This window comes from Augochlora pura, chromosome 10 (assembly GCF_028453695.1).
Source record: "Augochlora pura isolate Apur16 chromosome 10, APUR_v2.2.1, whole genome shotgun sequence".
NCBI classification, from domain to species: domain Eukaryota; kingdom Metazoa; phylum Arthropoda; class Insecta; order Hymenoptera; family Halictidae; genus Augochlora; species Augochlora pura.
Genome location: NC_135781.1, coordinates 148,761 through 162,725, shown reverse-complemented (window position 1 = coordinate 162,725; position 13,965 = coordinate 148,761). Strand labels below are relative to the sequence as shown.

Sequence of the window (13,965 nt, the reverse complement as noted above, 5' to 3'; positions counted from 1 at the left end):
GGCGTTGCACCATTAGTTAGTTACCAGCGTTAAGTTTACGATATTCGGAGAGTATATTGTACGATAGAACATTGTTTTTTCTTTTTTGGTACTAGATTCGTACCGTTTGGAAACCAAAAGACGAGCCTCGCCACCCAGTCGACGGCCTTCCGGAGACGGAAAATCCCTGACTCGCGAAAATGGAGCTCGTCTTTTGGTTTGCGAAGAATACGCGTCGACCCGGTTACATATTTAGTTTCGTTTCGTTTCGTTTCGTTTCGCTAGAAGCATTTGTCGTTGGACGTTGAGCAACAAATGTACGATACGATAACGAAACGCTCCATTGTTCGCCAATAATGGTTTTAGAAATTAAAGACGAATGTATTTCGAAAAAGAAACGCGATACCGATTCGAATCGGTGATTTGAAGCAATTTTCTAAACGCGCAGCAACGAGTGTCACCGGTGCGAATGAATTACACGGCAGCGCGGTTATAATAAACGGTTGCCGCTGTACAATTGTTCTCTATACATATAAAGAACGCATATACTGTGTACGCGTTCTACAAACATTAAAACAGTTGCGTACCTACATATGTACTGCACGATGGGGGAATTATGTATGATCTGCCTCTCATCGGAGAACAAGAATAACGTATCGGTACGAAGAACGACCAATTGTTTCAAACTTTTTCATGATTGACGGCAGCTTGCCGAAATGAGCACAGACGCGTGAATTATACTCGAACCACAGAACGCGTACAAACATTTGAATATTTTACAATTATAGGAATACAACTATTATAAATACTAAGAGAAGCGAACACGTTTCAGCGACCTTCTTATTTTTAGGTTTCGTTCGTTCGCCGAGGTTTTACGGGGGGTCTCCCGTTGCTCGCGTTTAGAATCGATAGCGTCCACGATCTCTGAAAAGCCATAAACGAAGACACCGGGTCTGGAACCCGTGACATTTGTTCTTCCTTGTTTCAACGCGTTGGCAGCTTCGTCGGAGCTTCCGAGCGACGGGGCGCCTCTTTCTTTGCAAGAAATTTACGCGTGCCGCGCGTACCGGCGAATGGTCGTTTTTTGTACAGGTTTCTTTTTAGGCGCGTAATCGAGACATCGACGAGTTACGTCGGTTTAGCAAGCATTGCCGTGCAAGACGACATCAATTATTAGAATAGACGATAAAAACGGTAGGGCAATTTAGCATCGTTAAAAAAATATACGCGCGCATTGTACGAAACCTGTTTCCGTAGCGGTACTCTCGAGCTTTCGCTTTTTCGCTTTTCCGCTTTTTCCAGACGACGTTGTCGTCGCGCCATCGACAACGATCTTGACAATATTCTAAATTCGAGTTCCGAAACACCGTTTCTTTTCCCCGATTCCATACTCTCATTTCCATCGAAGCTATAATATTTCCCCTCCTACTAACATGCATTCGAATTGAGAAACGGCGAAACGAGCGCTTATCGGCGACGAGAGTATCGCGACGCGTTACTTACCGATCGGAGCACCGCGATCTTCTCGCGGGGACATTCCTCGCGCAGAAACTGCGCGCGATCGTTTTCCAGGGAACGCGAGCGTTTTCTGGAGAAACATCTAAACACATCGCAGTCAAGTTTTCAATGCGACGCAGAGACAGTTATCATTGGAGGAAAACTCTGCGCGTTCTCTGTTTACAACGTGGCAGCGGACCCGTATATTGCGATCGATCGCTTCGACATCATTTTTTATCGATCTCCCGCGCATCCGGTAGTCGTCGCGGAGAAAGAAAAAGTTTAAATTTAGCGGAAAAATCCACGATCTAGTCGTTGACAAGATTATTACCATGTATTCGATCGATGCAGCTGTTATCGTTTTATATTACTAAATAAAGTATATGTTCGTGTTATCGCCGAGTCAGAAGTCGGGGTGTTTATTCGAAGTCGATCGCGATCGATGCCAGTGATCTCGAAGCGTGGTTGCTCGAAAGATTCGATCGCACAGATCTTTTCGGCTTACGCGACGGTTAAGTTTTCGCGCGAATCGTTTAAGTTTCTTCGCGATTCTTGCGGCCGCGTGTCTCAGCGGCTGTGAATACGCGCGCGGCTGTACGCGCGTGTATATGCATACATATATACATATACATAAATATATGCGTATAGAAATTTGATCTATCCTAGCGTATCTTCTGACAATATTAACGTTGATCGGATTCACCGTTCAACAGACAATAAGGTATTCGTTAAGGATATTCGATACCTAGAATTACGCGTCGGTCAAAAAAGAATCTGCTCTTCCGTGCTGTGCATCAAAGTACGCGATCTTCCCCCCGCCCCGGTTACCGTTCAAAGATCCGTTCGGGACCGATCGATCGTAGACGACTCTCGCGTGTCCGCGCGCGCCGGGTGCGTTCGCTCCAGCTGGCAAGAGCGGGGACATTCCACGCAGCCGTCGCGGAAAAAACGTGTATCGACGATACGCGCGAGATTGCGACGACGACGTTTGCGCCTCCGAAGGATCTCGACGTTGATCGTTGTACGAGATTATACACGTTCGGTTTCTATTTTTCCAATCGATCCGACGAATTGCCATTTTGCCGAGAGATCTATTTAGCAGCACGAAAATGAAACCTGCCCGACCGAGGCTGATCGGTCGCAGGCGATCGCGAGAGAATATTCCATTCGCGATCGGAGCGACGCGTCGTCGATAACCGATACCCGATACCCGATACCCGATACCCGATACCCGATGTCTGTTCGATGCGAACTTTTTCTTTCGACGAGAACCGTAGAATTCGATCGTTGCGCGCATCATTTTCAGCAAAAAAGAAATCACCGAAGGAAACGGAAGAAAGAGAAGATTGTATCGAGCATCGAAAGATTGGCGCACGTGGTCGAACGAAAAGAAATTTCAGTAGCTGCGCGATGCATCATCCTCCTCGTCCGTTGTCCGTTTAATTTGTCGCTTTCGACTCATGATTCTCCGAGTGTATTTTCGTAACGATCTCCGTGCTGAGTCTACCAGATATATTAATGTATTCCCGAGGTGGGCATTTCAAAGAATCTATTTTGACTGTTTAACGATAGCAGGCCTGCTCTATATACATTAAATATGTAGCCGCAACTTAGCTAGAGTGGCAAGAAATCATTGTTACACGCCGGTAAAAGGTCTGGTTTGTTAATAATTATTATAAAAATAATTATGTAAAATATGTATGTATATTGTAATTTTGAGTGTATTATGTAATTAAAAATGAACAAATACCGATTATTGACAATAAATTGTAAGCCGATCTTTTCAAGAACTCACATGTTCCTTTCAGGGGGTCGAGGTAGTAGTCGCTCCGGTTATCGTGAGATTGAGCCGCGAGGCTCGCGCGTTCCTGCCAGGCGAAAGAAACGCGCCGCCGCCGCCGCCGCCGCCGGCGACCGAGCTGCTCCGTTACGGATTTCACCCGTCCCATTCGCGCTTTTTATCCCGCTCACGACCAGCCCCGCAAATGTTATTCGGAAACGTTCGGCCCTTCGTCTTCGCCCTGTCGCGCATTTTTAATGAAACGCGCGCGATCGCGCGAAGACGCTCGTGGAATTGGAACAGAGATTTTTCGGTAGAACGATAATGACACGACGCGTCTCGTTTCGTCACCGTTTTCCCATCGACAGGCTGCGATTAAACTCTCGAACGGTGTTCCTCCACCCGACATTACCGAGCCGGGACTTTCTCGTTCGCGTTTCATTCGACCCGCGGCCCGTCCCCGTCGTGCCTCCGCAGCCAACGCGGAGACAATTGAGCGCCGAAGCAACGCAATCGCGCACGCGACACTTTCCCGGAAACGCCGAGCTAGCCGCGCCGCGGCACACGGACGGGGATGCGGCCCGCTGCCGCATCGCTAATTCCAGCTATTCGGCGATGCGATTCCGCGACGCCTAATCGTCGCGTCGCGTCGCGTCGCGTCGCGCGGACGTACGCACGCAATCTGTAAAACCAGAGGAATCTCGGGCCGGCCAGGTTATATGCCCGTTTGCCGTTTACGTTTACTTTCTAAAAGTTCCCCCCGTCGCGGTCCGCCGTGCGTGGCTCGTCCGCATCCTCCCCGGTGACTTCGCGTTCCGCGATCGGCCGCGAGAACAGAACGGAACAGCTACCGGCCCGCCGCGCCGCGCCGGGATCCAGTCGGTTTAACCGATTTTTCACCACCGCGTGGCTGGATGTTATATCACGAATCACGGGAGTGCGGGAGATGGCGATCAGTGTCGTGAGATACCTGCTCCTGGTTCTCCTGGCTTCGCTGCAAACGCTCCAACATCGTAAGTAATCGCAAGCGGTTCGCCGGACCACCGTTTTCCGCTTCTCTCCTCCGAATTTGACCGGGCCGCGAGAACCTTGCCGAAGACGGCACACGTCGGACTCGAGCGGGACATCTGCGTTCGCGACGGCATCGAAAATTTCGGACGCGTCTCATCCATCACGCGATGCATGTTTCCGAGGAATTTTCTTTTTTCAAATAGGTGACGCAAGGTAACGCGCGCGCGGTCGAACTCTGATCCGCGAGTACCGTGCGCTCCTTCGTTGATCGTTGGAACGCGGGAGAAAAAAGATGCGCGTCGAGTCGGTATCTTAACCGGATCGCTGCGCGGTGTAACGGGAAAAAGAAAAAATCACGTTCGGAGCGATCAACGTCTACTATCCGGAGGAACGACCTTCGCCTATTTTTCTACTTTCTCGCAACTAATCGTCTCGAGAGCGCGCTCGGCTCGGATCGCGAAACGAACATTCAAGACGAAATCGAGCATCGATCGATGCTCTAACGAGTCGCGTTCCTTCGCAGACGGCGCAAACGCGGACACCAAGACGTTCAAGGACCTGTTCAACAGCACGTCCTGCGCGCAGCCGCCCTTCGAGTGTCCGCATCCTCGAATCGAATTTTATTTATACACGAGGTAAGTTTGCAACAGGCGGTTTGCCGTTCCGAGCTGCTCGAATCGCGTTAGCCGGGCGTTTGCGTTCGCGGAACGTTCTTTGCACGATCTGTCCGCGGTCAATTGAATCCGAGTAGCAGCTTCCCCGGAATAGGTACTCGTCGCGGCTTCGTTGCTCCGATGCGTCGAAAGATTTTTGCGCGGTGTCACGGAAAATAAACTTTGTGATGAGAAAAGCTGTTGAAAGACTTTATTTTTACCCTGCTCATTTGTTCCTTCGTTCCCTGCCAATTACCGTAAAAAGTCTTCGCGTTCCAACAATTGTCGTAGCAAAGACGACTCTCGTCCAAAGTCGTCGTCGTCGACCACCGTAGTATCTTTCTTTTCGAACAGCTCCGGTGATTCGTTCGTCGACGATCCGAAGAATCGACGGCGCCCGGCGCTTGTCCAGCGCTTCGACTTTCGGACAAGTTTCGAATTTCGCGCGATCCCAGATCCCAAGCTCGGTTCCAGATTTTCCTCCGGCGTTCGAGAACCGACTGGAACACGCCGGCGCCGGCGCCGAGACGACGCGACGCGACGCGACGCGACGCGACGAGGGGAACAATCTCGGGACGGGAGACTCTCGATTTCAAGATCACGATCGTTTCGCCTCGCACCGAAAGCGACCTCGTTTCAAGGTTCACCTTTCTCCTATAGTCGCAGAAGCGACGCATTCGCGTCTCTCGGATACTTTTACTCGACCGGCTCGTTTCGCGTTTCCTTTCTTCACCGGACTGTCGCTGTTCTTTTCTCTTGGAGTCGCGTTCGCGACGTTCGCGCGCTGCCCCGAGTACGCGCAACTCGGAAAGTCGACGCCTTTCGCGGTTTCCTGCAATTCCTTTATTTGCCGGATAAACAAATCGGATCGACGAACGAATTGGACGCAGAAGCCCCGGTTGTCGAGGTTTATTCCGCTTCCCTCGCGAGATCGCGAAACACCGGCAAACGCGTAACTTTCTACCATACCATGATAATGCTCGTGTTTAATCGCTTTTTTTCAGGGACACGCAAAAGAAACCGTTACGCTTAGACGTTCGAAGATTCGAATCGCTTCATTATTCCAGGTTCGACAAGTCCCATCCAACGAAAATCATAATTCATGGTTTCGGCGGTGGAAGGAACCTGATACCTAGTCCAGATCTTCGGAAAGGTAAGTTTCAACGAACAATTTCTTAGGATCAGCGGATCGCGCGAACAAATTCCTTACACCCTCTTTGGATTCTCTCCTCGAACCATCCGGAACTGTCCGATCGAATATTAGAGTATTACTAGCTACCATCGAATTAGAGTTTAGAGTTTCTCGGCAGTTGGCGAACGTTTTCGAGTCTCGCGTACTCCGTTCGGTTTTACAGCCACAGAAGAGAATCGGATTGTCGTTGATGAAAATTCTCGCTCGAAAATCGGTTCGCGAATCGGTAGAACCGACCAATAGTCGGCGAGTACCCGTGTCGTCGTTGATTCGCTTTGGATCGGCGCGATCGTGGATCTGTCCGGCGTTTCTCATCCCTCGATCTTTGAAACTTTCGATTTCAGCGTATTTCACGCGAGGCAATTACAATATTATAATCGTCGATTATGGTTCCTTGGTACGCGAGCCCTGTCTATCGCAGATACAGTGGGGTCCAGATTTTTGTGCTCGATGTATTGCTCAGTTGGTAAGGTACTTGAAGGATCATCCTCGCGGCACGAGCGTGGAGAATATACACGTGCTGGGCTACAGCGTGGGCGCGCATATAGGTGGCCTGATTGCGAATTACTTGCCCGAGGACAAGCTTGGAAGGATCACAGGTATCTAGAAATAAATTTTCTGTCTCCTCCTTCGACGATAAGTCGTTTCGGTCGAGGCACGAGTCTGCAAGACTCGTTGAGACGTCGGAAAGTGATATCGCTTCTCGAAACGCGATCGAGGGACGAGCGGTGCTCGCGGCGACCCGCCCGCTCCCCACCTTTATTTTTAACCACCTTTCTCGTCCCATCTTTCGGACAGGCTTGGATCCAACTATATTCTTTTATATGAACGGCAACCGGTCGATGGACTTGGACGAAACCGATGCATACTTTGTCGACGTGATCCACACCGGTGCTGGCATTTTGGGCCAGTGGGGGCCAACCGGACACGTGGATTTTTACGTGAACGGAGGCTCCAGTCAACCCGGATGCGCGACGACCTCTTTGCTTCGTAAGCGCTTTCTATCTTATCGCGTCCCACGTCGTTCCCAATTCGGACAATCGACCAACCGCGCGTCGTCTTCTATCTCTTTGTGTTCTTCTTCTCCGCAGAGACCTTGTCGTGCGATCACACCAAGGTAACACCTTATTACATAGAGTCGATCACGACGAAGGTAGGATTCTGGGCAGCTCCGTGCGGAAATCTTTTCTCCTACCTGATCGGGTGGTGCAAACCGCAGCTGGAGGAATATATTCTGATGGGAGAAGACGCCCCTCATACGTAAGCGTCCATTTTTATTGGAAAAATACGATCCGGTAACGAACCGCTGCTAACGCGAATCTCCTATTTGATATTTCAATTTTCTATTACAAACGCGAAACGATTTAAGAACGTTCAAATTATAGTTTTGTGAGATTTCGTTCAACTTTTCAGAGCTCGAGGCATCTACTATCTGTCAACAAACGCGCAAAAACCGTACGCCCTCGGTCTTCCCGGAAAAAGCCAGCGAACGACAAATCGGAAGCGATCGTCCTACCACCAGTATTGAGCTTGCTCAAGCAACTGATCAACATAATTATAGAGTAGCTTATCCGTAATTAGTTTTAACCATTGTACATTACGTTCGTCTCTCGTTATTGCTTTCTACAATTATTAATTAGTTCTTACGTAATAAACTATTTTTTCTACGCAACCTACCGTGCGAACCCTTGCATTTGGTCGATCGCGACGCATCGGTGACTACCGACGCGTGCCCAAACGCGCGCGCATTCGTTTCTACTCTGTACCATTGTAATCGGAGAGCTTTCACTTTTTTCTTCGATCGATTTTTGCATCGAACGATTGCTTCGCATTACGTTCCAATCACCTATTTATTATCCGCTTGTTTTCTATTCGAATTTCATAGTTGTCGGATCGATTGAAAAATACCGGCACTTACAAAATTACATATTTCTAATTCAAATAATAACATACCACAACAAGATGACTCGAACGTCGGCTGTACGATGCGGTTCTCCCAAACAGTTTTCTGCCCCCCCCCCCCCCCCCCCCGCTCCCGTTTTACTTCTTCTTCGTAACCTAATTTTACCATAATTAACGTTTCTCAGTCAAGCCTGCACCGGGCAAATACGAGCGACTGTCGCGTCTCTCGCAGCAAGAAAACAAAGCTTCTTTCAATTTCTGTCCAGCGCCAATTGGGGTGTAATGGCGAAACGCTCAAGCTGTCAACCAAATTACCGACAGTCGATTCTGACCAACGGTTTGAGCATTTCGTCGCGAAAGCTGCCACTATAGCTGATATGCGAATTTACGCGTGTAAAACATTAATTATGGCATAACTCGATCAAATCTGCTGCATCGATATCGTTTGAACGAAAAACAAATGACCACACCGAAACACGTAATTAATTAACGTAATAGTTGATCGAACGTGAAGAAGCATACAATTATATTTTACAGTCTTGTTGTTGTCGCCTCTACCATGATATCGACGCAACAGATTCTTCCGATCAATTCTGTGACATTTTTTGATAACTTTATCTTTGCTCCCTAAATTAATCGTAATTAATAATTTTCGGCGACCCTGAATCGTTCGTACCGAAGAGACTTAGTTCGGGCACGCGCCGCTACGCGATTCTACAGTGTTTCGCGTGGTTTCGTGATCCAACCGTGGTCCATAAACCACGTGTTATTTTTACAAAGTACATGCATGTCGAGTCGTAGCCCAAATGCGTACGATGTACATTGTATAGCGTTTAATTGGCAAAAACTGTGTTGGGTGTGTTTACGCGAAAAGTAACTGGGAACAAGGACTTGTCGTTACCTCCGATTAGTTTATCGATCGATTAGCTAATTTCTCTAATGGGTCACGTAACTTGACGAGAAACTCGTAACTTTGCAAAATAGCGTGTATCGAAATGATCGAGTTGTGTACAAAGAAACGGATGCTAATCGCTATCACGCTATTGGGAGGGTTAGTTTCGTAGGTTTAGCAGTTTAAGTTGATAACCTATCGCACGAAACGACGGCCTCGGAAGATTTCGTGAAATATCGATGTTATGTTTTCATTGTAGGTTAACGGTTTTAGTGCTAATCGTCGAAAGCCATTGGACAGACAATTCCAACAAGCTTTACGTAGAAAATTTCGAGAACAACACGGCATGCCTGTCCGGCGATGAATACGAAATAATCTCCGAATGTCATCCTTGTTCTGCTTTCGAATTGGCGAGCAAAAGCATCGACGTGTGCGCTCACGCAAGATACAAGGAGGTTTTAAAATGTAAAAGCGGCGAAACGGTTACCAGAAGGTGAGATAACTCTGTTTTGTCGCGAGTATCCTTACAGTACAATCCTAACTGTTGCGATTCGCAGCTGCGACAGGGTAGCTTGGTTGGAGGAGAAAGCTTTCTGGAAGTTCGAGGCACTGGTGTTCGTGCTCGCCTTCAGTTCCTGTTTGAGTATTTATTGGAGAGAAAATGTTTTGAGGCAAAGGATAATAAGAAAAGTGGCCAGGCAATTGAGAGCCAGCGTGTAGAATAACAGGGATCTAGCAGAATATCTTTCATTTTCTCATCGATATATATATATATATATATTTATGGTTTCGTAGGCAGCTGAAAATAAAATGGACGAAGTCTATTTAGAGACATATTCGATGACAGATGTCTGCGTGGCACCAATAGAAACCATAGTGACCTTGTTCACTGTAAAATACTGTGAGTCAAAGATTGGCATCAAGTTGGTTCCTAGCAAACGAAAACCTCTGGAATTAGCGTACACGACCGACGTGTCCTCTTTCGATTATACAGTCGTGGACGCCAGCAAAATTCCTAGTTACGCGAGTTCCTGCGAACTACCGATCATTGTATTGAACAAGACGAGTTGCATAGCTGGTCTCTGCGCGATTTTGCGCCAGATAGTAAAAGACGTGATCGCAACGTACCCTGAGCATCGCTGTCGACAGTTGTTGGGATTGAAGAACTCGTGTCTGACTGCCTGTTCGGAAGCCAGCATCTGGACAAAATTTTGCGAGGTGGACCTGATACGGACCTTAAAATTTCTGCAGGCCGACGACGAGATACGCGACGAACTGCCCTCCAGCATGGCACGCTTCGAATGTCATATGCTGCAGCCGGTCAGACTGCACAACTTGTACAAGTACATCATGTCGAAGAAGTTTGCTGGCGACGGTCGACTGCCCGAGCACACGTACGCCGAAGGTTCTTACATCACCTTGGCCGATATCATCATATTCGTTTGCATGCACATCCTATTCACTATATTTTCTGGCGACTCGACGCTGAAGTTGCTTCCGCTGACTGCTAGATGGTACCAAAAGATGATAGAGGACCAGGCCATCGTCGATTGTATGGAACGTTTGCTGGTAACGAGAAACCAAACTCCGAACGAGATCAATTATACTCTTCCTCAAGTAGCGAACCAAAGTTTGTACAAGAGCGATCCGAAAAGGTACAAACCGAAAAGCCGGATCTACACCAGGCAAGACGACGTGGAGCAATCGTTGGAGGTGTTCAGAAGCTTGAACATAGAGACTAGGCTGGACTCGGAGCCATTCGCCGCGGAATTGAACCTAGATTGGTCCTTGGTACCTTTCGACGCCACACCGGAAGGTGGCTCCTTACCTCCCGCTAGGCTCAAGAGGAAACAGCAACAATTGGAGAATATGTGCAAGCCTGTGATCAAACTTGCAAAGCGGGGAGACACGATCGTGGACTTTTGTTCTGGTAGCGGTCATCTGGGCATCCTCTTGGCGTATCTGCTGCCTCGTTGCACCGTTATACTGCTTGAGAATAAAGAGGAGTCGTTGAACAGAGCCAAGGAGAGAGTCAGGAAACTGAACCTGGCCAACGTCCGGTTTTATCAATGCAATTTGGACTATTTCACGGGGGAATTCGATATAGGTCTGTCGCTGCATGCTTGCGGCGTTGCAACTGATCTGGTTATACAAAAGTGCATCAAGAGGAGAGCGAGCTTCGTCTGCTGCCCTTGCTGTTACGGCTCCCTGCACGACTGTCATCACCTGACCTACCCGAGGAGCAACGTTTTCAAGAAGGGCATGCATCGAGACAACTACATGGTCCTTAGTCATGCCGCGGACCAAACGCACGACGAAAAGAACGCAAAGACCAAGCAAGGTTACGAGTGTATGACAATCGTTGATACCGACAGGAAGATCGGAGCGGAACAGTCCGGATACAAAGTGTACTTTTCGAAATTCATACCGGAGACCTGCACGCCCAAGAATCACATACTCGTGGGGATCCCCAGGAAAGAAACGCTGGAGACGGAACGTGCGAATTGAGTACGCGACGTCCGACGAATTTAAACTGTTTCCTTTTTGTTCTTTCCGATTTCTGTATCGAAGCAGGTACGATCTCGCTTGTATCGGTAACGATGAGAGCAGCGTCGGAGAAGAAACACGCGCACGCGTTTACTTCTTCCAATCCTACAACGTTTTCCTCCGACATATTTTTCTATTGTCAATAATAAGCGAGATAGTTAAAAGTTGGAAGGCGCGCGTATTGTACAATTTCCCACGATGGTGTACGGTAGTTTGAATAGGCATTATTATCGATGTTCGTACCCGAGATTCGCACGTTTTCGCATTCTCACGATCAGTAAAACAGACTTGTAGTAGGATAGCAATGGTACACCTGATGTGTACACATAACTCGATTTTATTAAACTCTCACGATTTTTAATGTTTTTGTTCATTTTTGATAACTCATTATTGTTTTGTACTCGACGGAAATTGCATACTATTCTTGTTACCGAACGAATAAAAAGGTGAACTTTACTTACCTGACCAACAGCGGAGGTGTGCTCCTTTTTATTCGATTTCATTCCGATCGTTCCACGGCAACCAGATTCCTTTAGGATCCAGTGAGAAGAGAGCATGTCACATTACAGCGCCAGTTTTCTTAATAATTGTACCAAGAGACTTTTGTTTTTATTGGTATGTACAAAAAAAGGGAAAAAAGAATGACGAAGTATACAAATTATTAGCGTTTACGTCGGTGTCTTACACAGTTTTTTTTCCGTCTATTATTAAGTAGCTAACAATAAGAGGGAGAGGATCAAACACGAAACGTAAAAAGGTTTCTCGGCGATAAACGTCAAGGAACTAGAGGGATATTTACTTCGTTTACGCTATTAACCACTACAAAGCGCTGAGTATATACTTCCCTCAGACGATATACCGAAATTTAAATATCCTTCTGCTTTTTTATTTCGTATCTTCTTTTTTTTTCATTTTCATATCTTTGTTCTGTTTTATTCTACCTTTTCTGATATATTTTTTTTTTCATCGTTTCTCGTTTCGTTTAACACTTTCAACGCGTAATTTTGGTCTTTCGAATGAAACGGGCTAAAACGAAGAACGAAGACAAGACCGCTTACGTACCATTTACACACATTTTTTCACGTCTTTCGAAGATTCTCGGGTCTCGTTTACTATTTACAATTTTTTTTCAGTCGTACGAGCACGGGTGTGGATACACCGGCCACCGAAGGCGATACATCCTGGTATTGTATTTTATTCCCTTTTCGCTTAAGTGATAGAGCTTACGTTTAGGTTTAAATTCAAATTTCACCTACAAAGCTTTTTCTGTCCCCGTGTGAAAGATAATACTTAAAACATCGAGAGATCGGAATATAATGTCGTTTAAGCTGAACTAACTTCGTGGACGCGACGCAACGCACCGCACGCCGACGGGAAACAATATTTCTCGCCGTTGAGATATTTAGAGCGATATCAATGACAAATCAATGTTGAGAAACTTAAGCTAAATATCGGTCATAGTAAAAATTATCGTCTACGTCTAGAAATCGTGGGCGAACGACCCGTCGCACGTGCCTCGAGCAAACGAAAAATCACGATCAACCAATATCGAAATGGCTCTCGCACATTTGTTCGCACACTTTCCGCCCCAACGAGCGTGTACAACAAATTACGACACGCTCGACCTTTGTGCCGATATTCTCGACGCATCGACCATCGGGATCGCTCCTTAAAAATGCCTGGCTCGAACATTGACTAAAAAACCACTCCCGATGCGGACCAATTAGATACACGCGATCAAACGCGCGAAACACCGTCTAAGGAAAATTGGCATCGAGCGGTACGCCGAGCGCTCAAAATGGTCGCCAACAGATCGTTCCTCCGTTTCATTATTCTCGCTCGCGCATCGAATTTCCATCCCAGCTTTTGGTTTCGTAGCATAAATAATAATTCACACGAAACGGGGCGTTGTCAATTTATATTCGAATGCAAATCCCACATCGGAGTCTCGAGAAACGTAGGATCGATTGATGCAACCTCGCCGGTTGCTCGGAGCCGGACCGATCTATAGTTTCAAATTTGTTTTACACCTTCGTTTACGTTTCTCTTCTCGTTGGAAGAGAGAGAGAGAGAGCGGCGCGCGACGACGTCAGCGAGGCAAATCAATCGGTCCTCTCCTGCCGTATTCCTTTCGCATAGTTAAAAAGACGGACGTGCCAACCACAACGGAACAAGCACGGTGCTCCTCTAACCGAGTATACTATCAATCAAAGATTTTTTAAACATGACGTTCCCGAGGATCAGTTTCTAGATTTTCGAGGATCTCCGCGAAAGGGGACTTTGGCTCCGATAACGAAACAACGAGTCCCCATTCGGCTGCGTAGAATCGACCTTAGCGGAAAAGAAGAAAGTTGACGGGACGAGAACAACGAGGACGAGGAAAATCGACGAATTCGCAGTTCGTTTCGCTCAAGCATCGTTGGGACGAGGAAATGGCGCGATAATTGACGACATTCTGAAATCTATGTATGCGGTCTCGCAATAATCCGCTACACGGATCGCTCAACGAGGA

General features: G+C 47.3%; 3 protein-coding genes across 4 annotated transcripts; all 3 read left to right on the top strand.

The window, feature by feature from the left end:
* The first annotated feature begins 4,192 nt into the window (after positions 1 to 4,192).
* LOC144476027 (phospholipase A1 member A) lies at positions 4,193 to 7,698 on the top strand. The gene is made up of 7 exons (XM_078192548.1): positions 4,193 to 4,269; positions 4,791 to 4,902; positions 5,925 to 6,073; positions 6,457 to 6,711; positions 6,911 to 7,102; positions 7,204 to 7,372; positions 7,526 to 7,698. The coding sequence occupies exons 1-7, from the start codon at positions 4,203 to 4,205 to the stop codon at positions 7,638 to 7,640; spliced, it is 1,059 nt and encodes a 352-aa protein (XP_078048674.1). The 5' UTR covers positions 4,193 to 4,202; the 3' UTR covers positions 7,641 to 7,698.
* A 1,043-nt stretch (positions 7,699 to 8,741) lies between these two features.
* Positions 8,742 to 9,626, top strand: Jtbr (jumping translocation breakpoint protein JTBR). 2 transcript variants are annotated; one of them, XM_078193542.1, is made up of 3 exons: positions 8,742 to 9,074; positions 9,166 to 9,399; positions 9,464 to 9,626. In XM_078193542.1, the coding sequence occupies exons 1-3, from the start codon at positions 9,010 to 9,012 to the stop codon at positions 9,624 to 9,626; spliced, it is 462 nt and encodes a 153-aa protein (XP_078049668.1). In that variant the 5' UTR covers positions 8,742 to 9,009. The 2 variants fall into 2 exon arrangements, with proteins under 2 accessions (XP_078049668.1, XP_078049669.1); XM_078193543.1 differs by having other exon boundaries at positions 8,743 to 9,065.
* Positions 9,627 to 9,716: 90 nt separating this feature from the next.
* Positions 9,717 to 13,113, top strand: Gstcd (glutathione S-transferase, C-terminal domain containing). The gene has a single exon (XM_078193540.1). The coding sequence runs from the start codon at positions 9,717 to 9,719 to the stop codon at positions 11,412 to 11,414; it is 1,698 nt and encodes a 565-aa protein (XP_078049666.1). The 3' UTR covers positions 11,415 to 13,113.
* Positions 13,114 to 13,965: the final 852 nt, after the last annotated feature.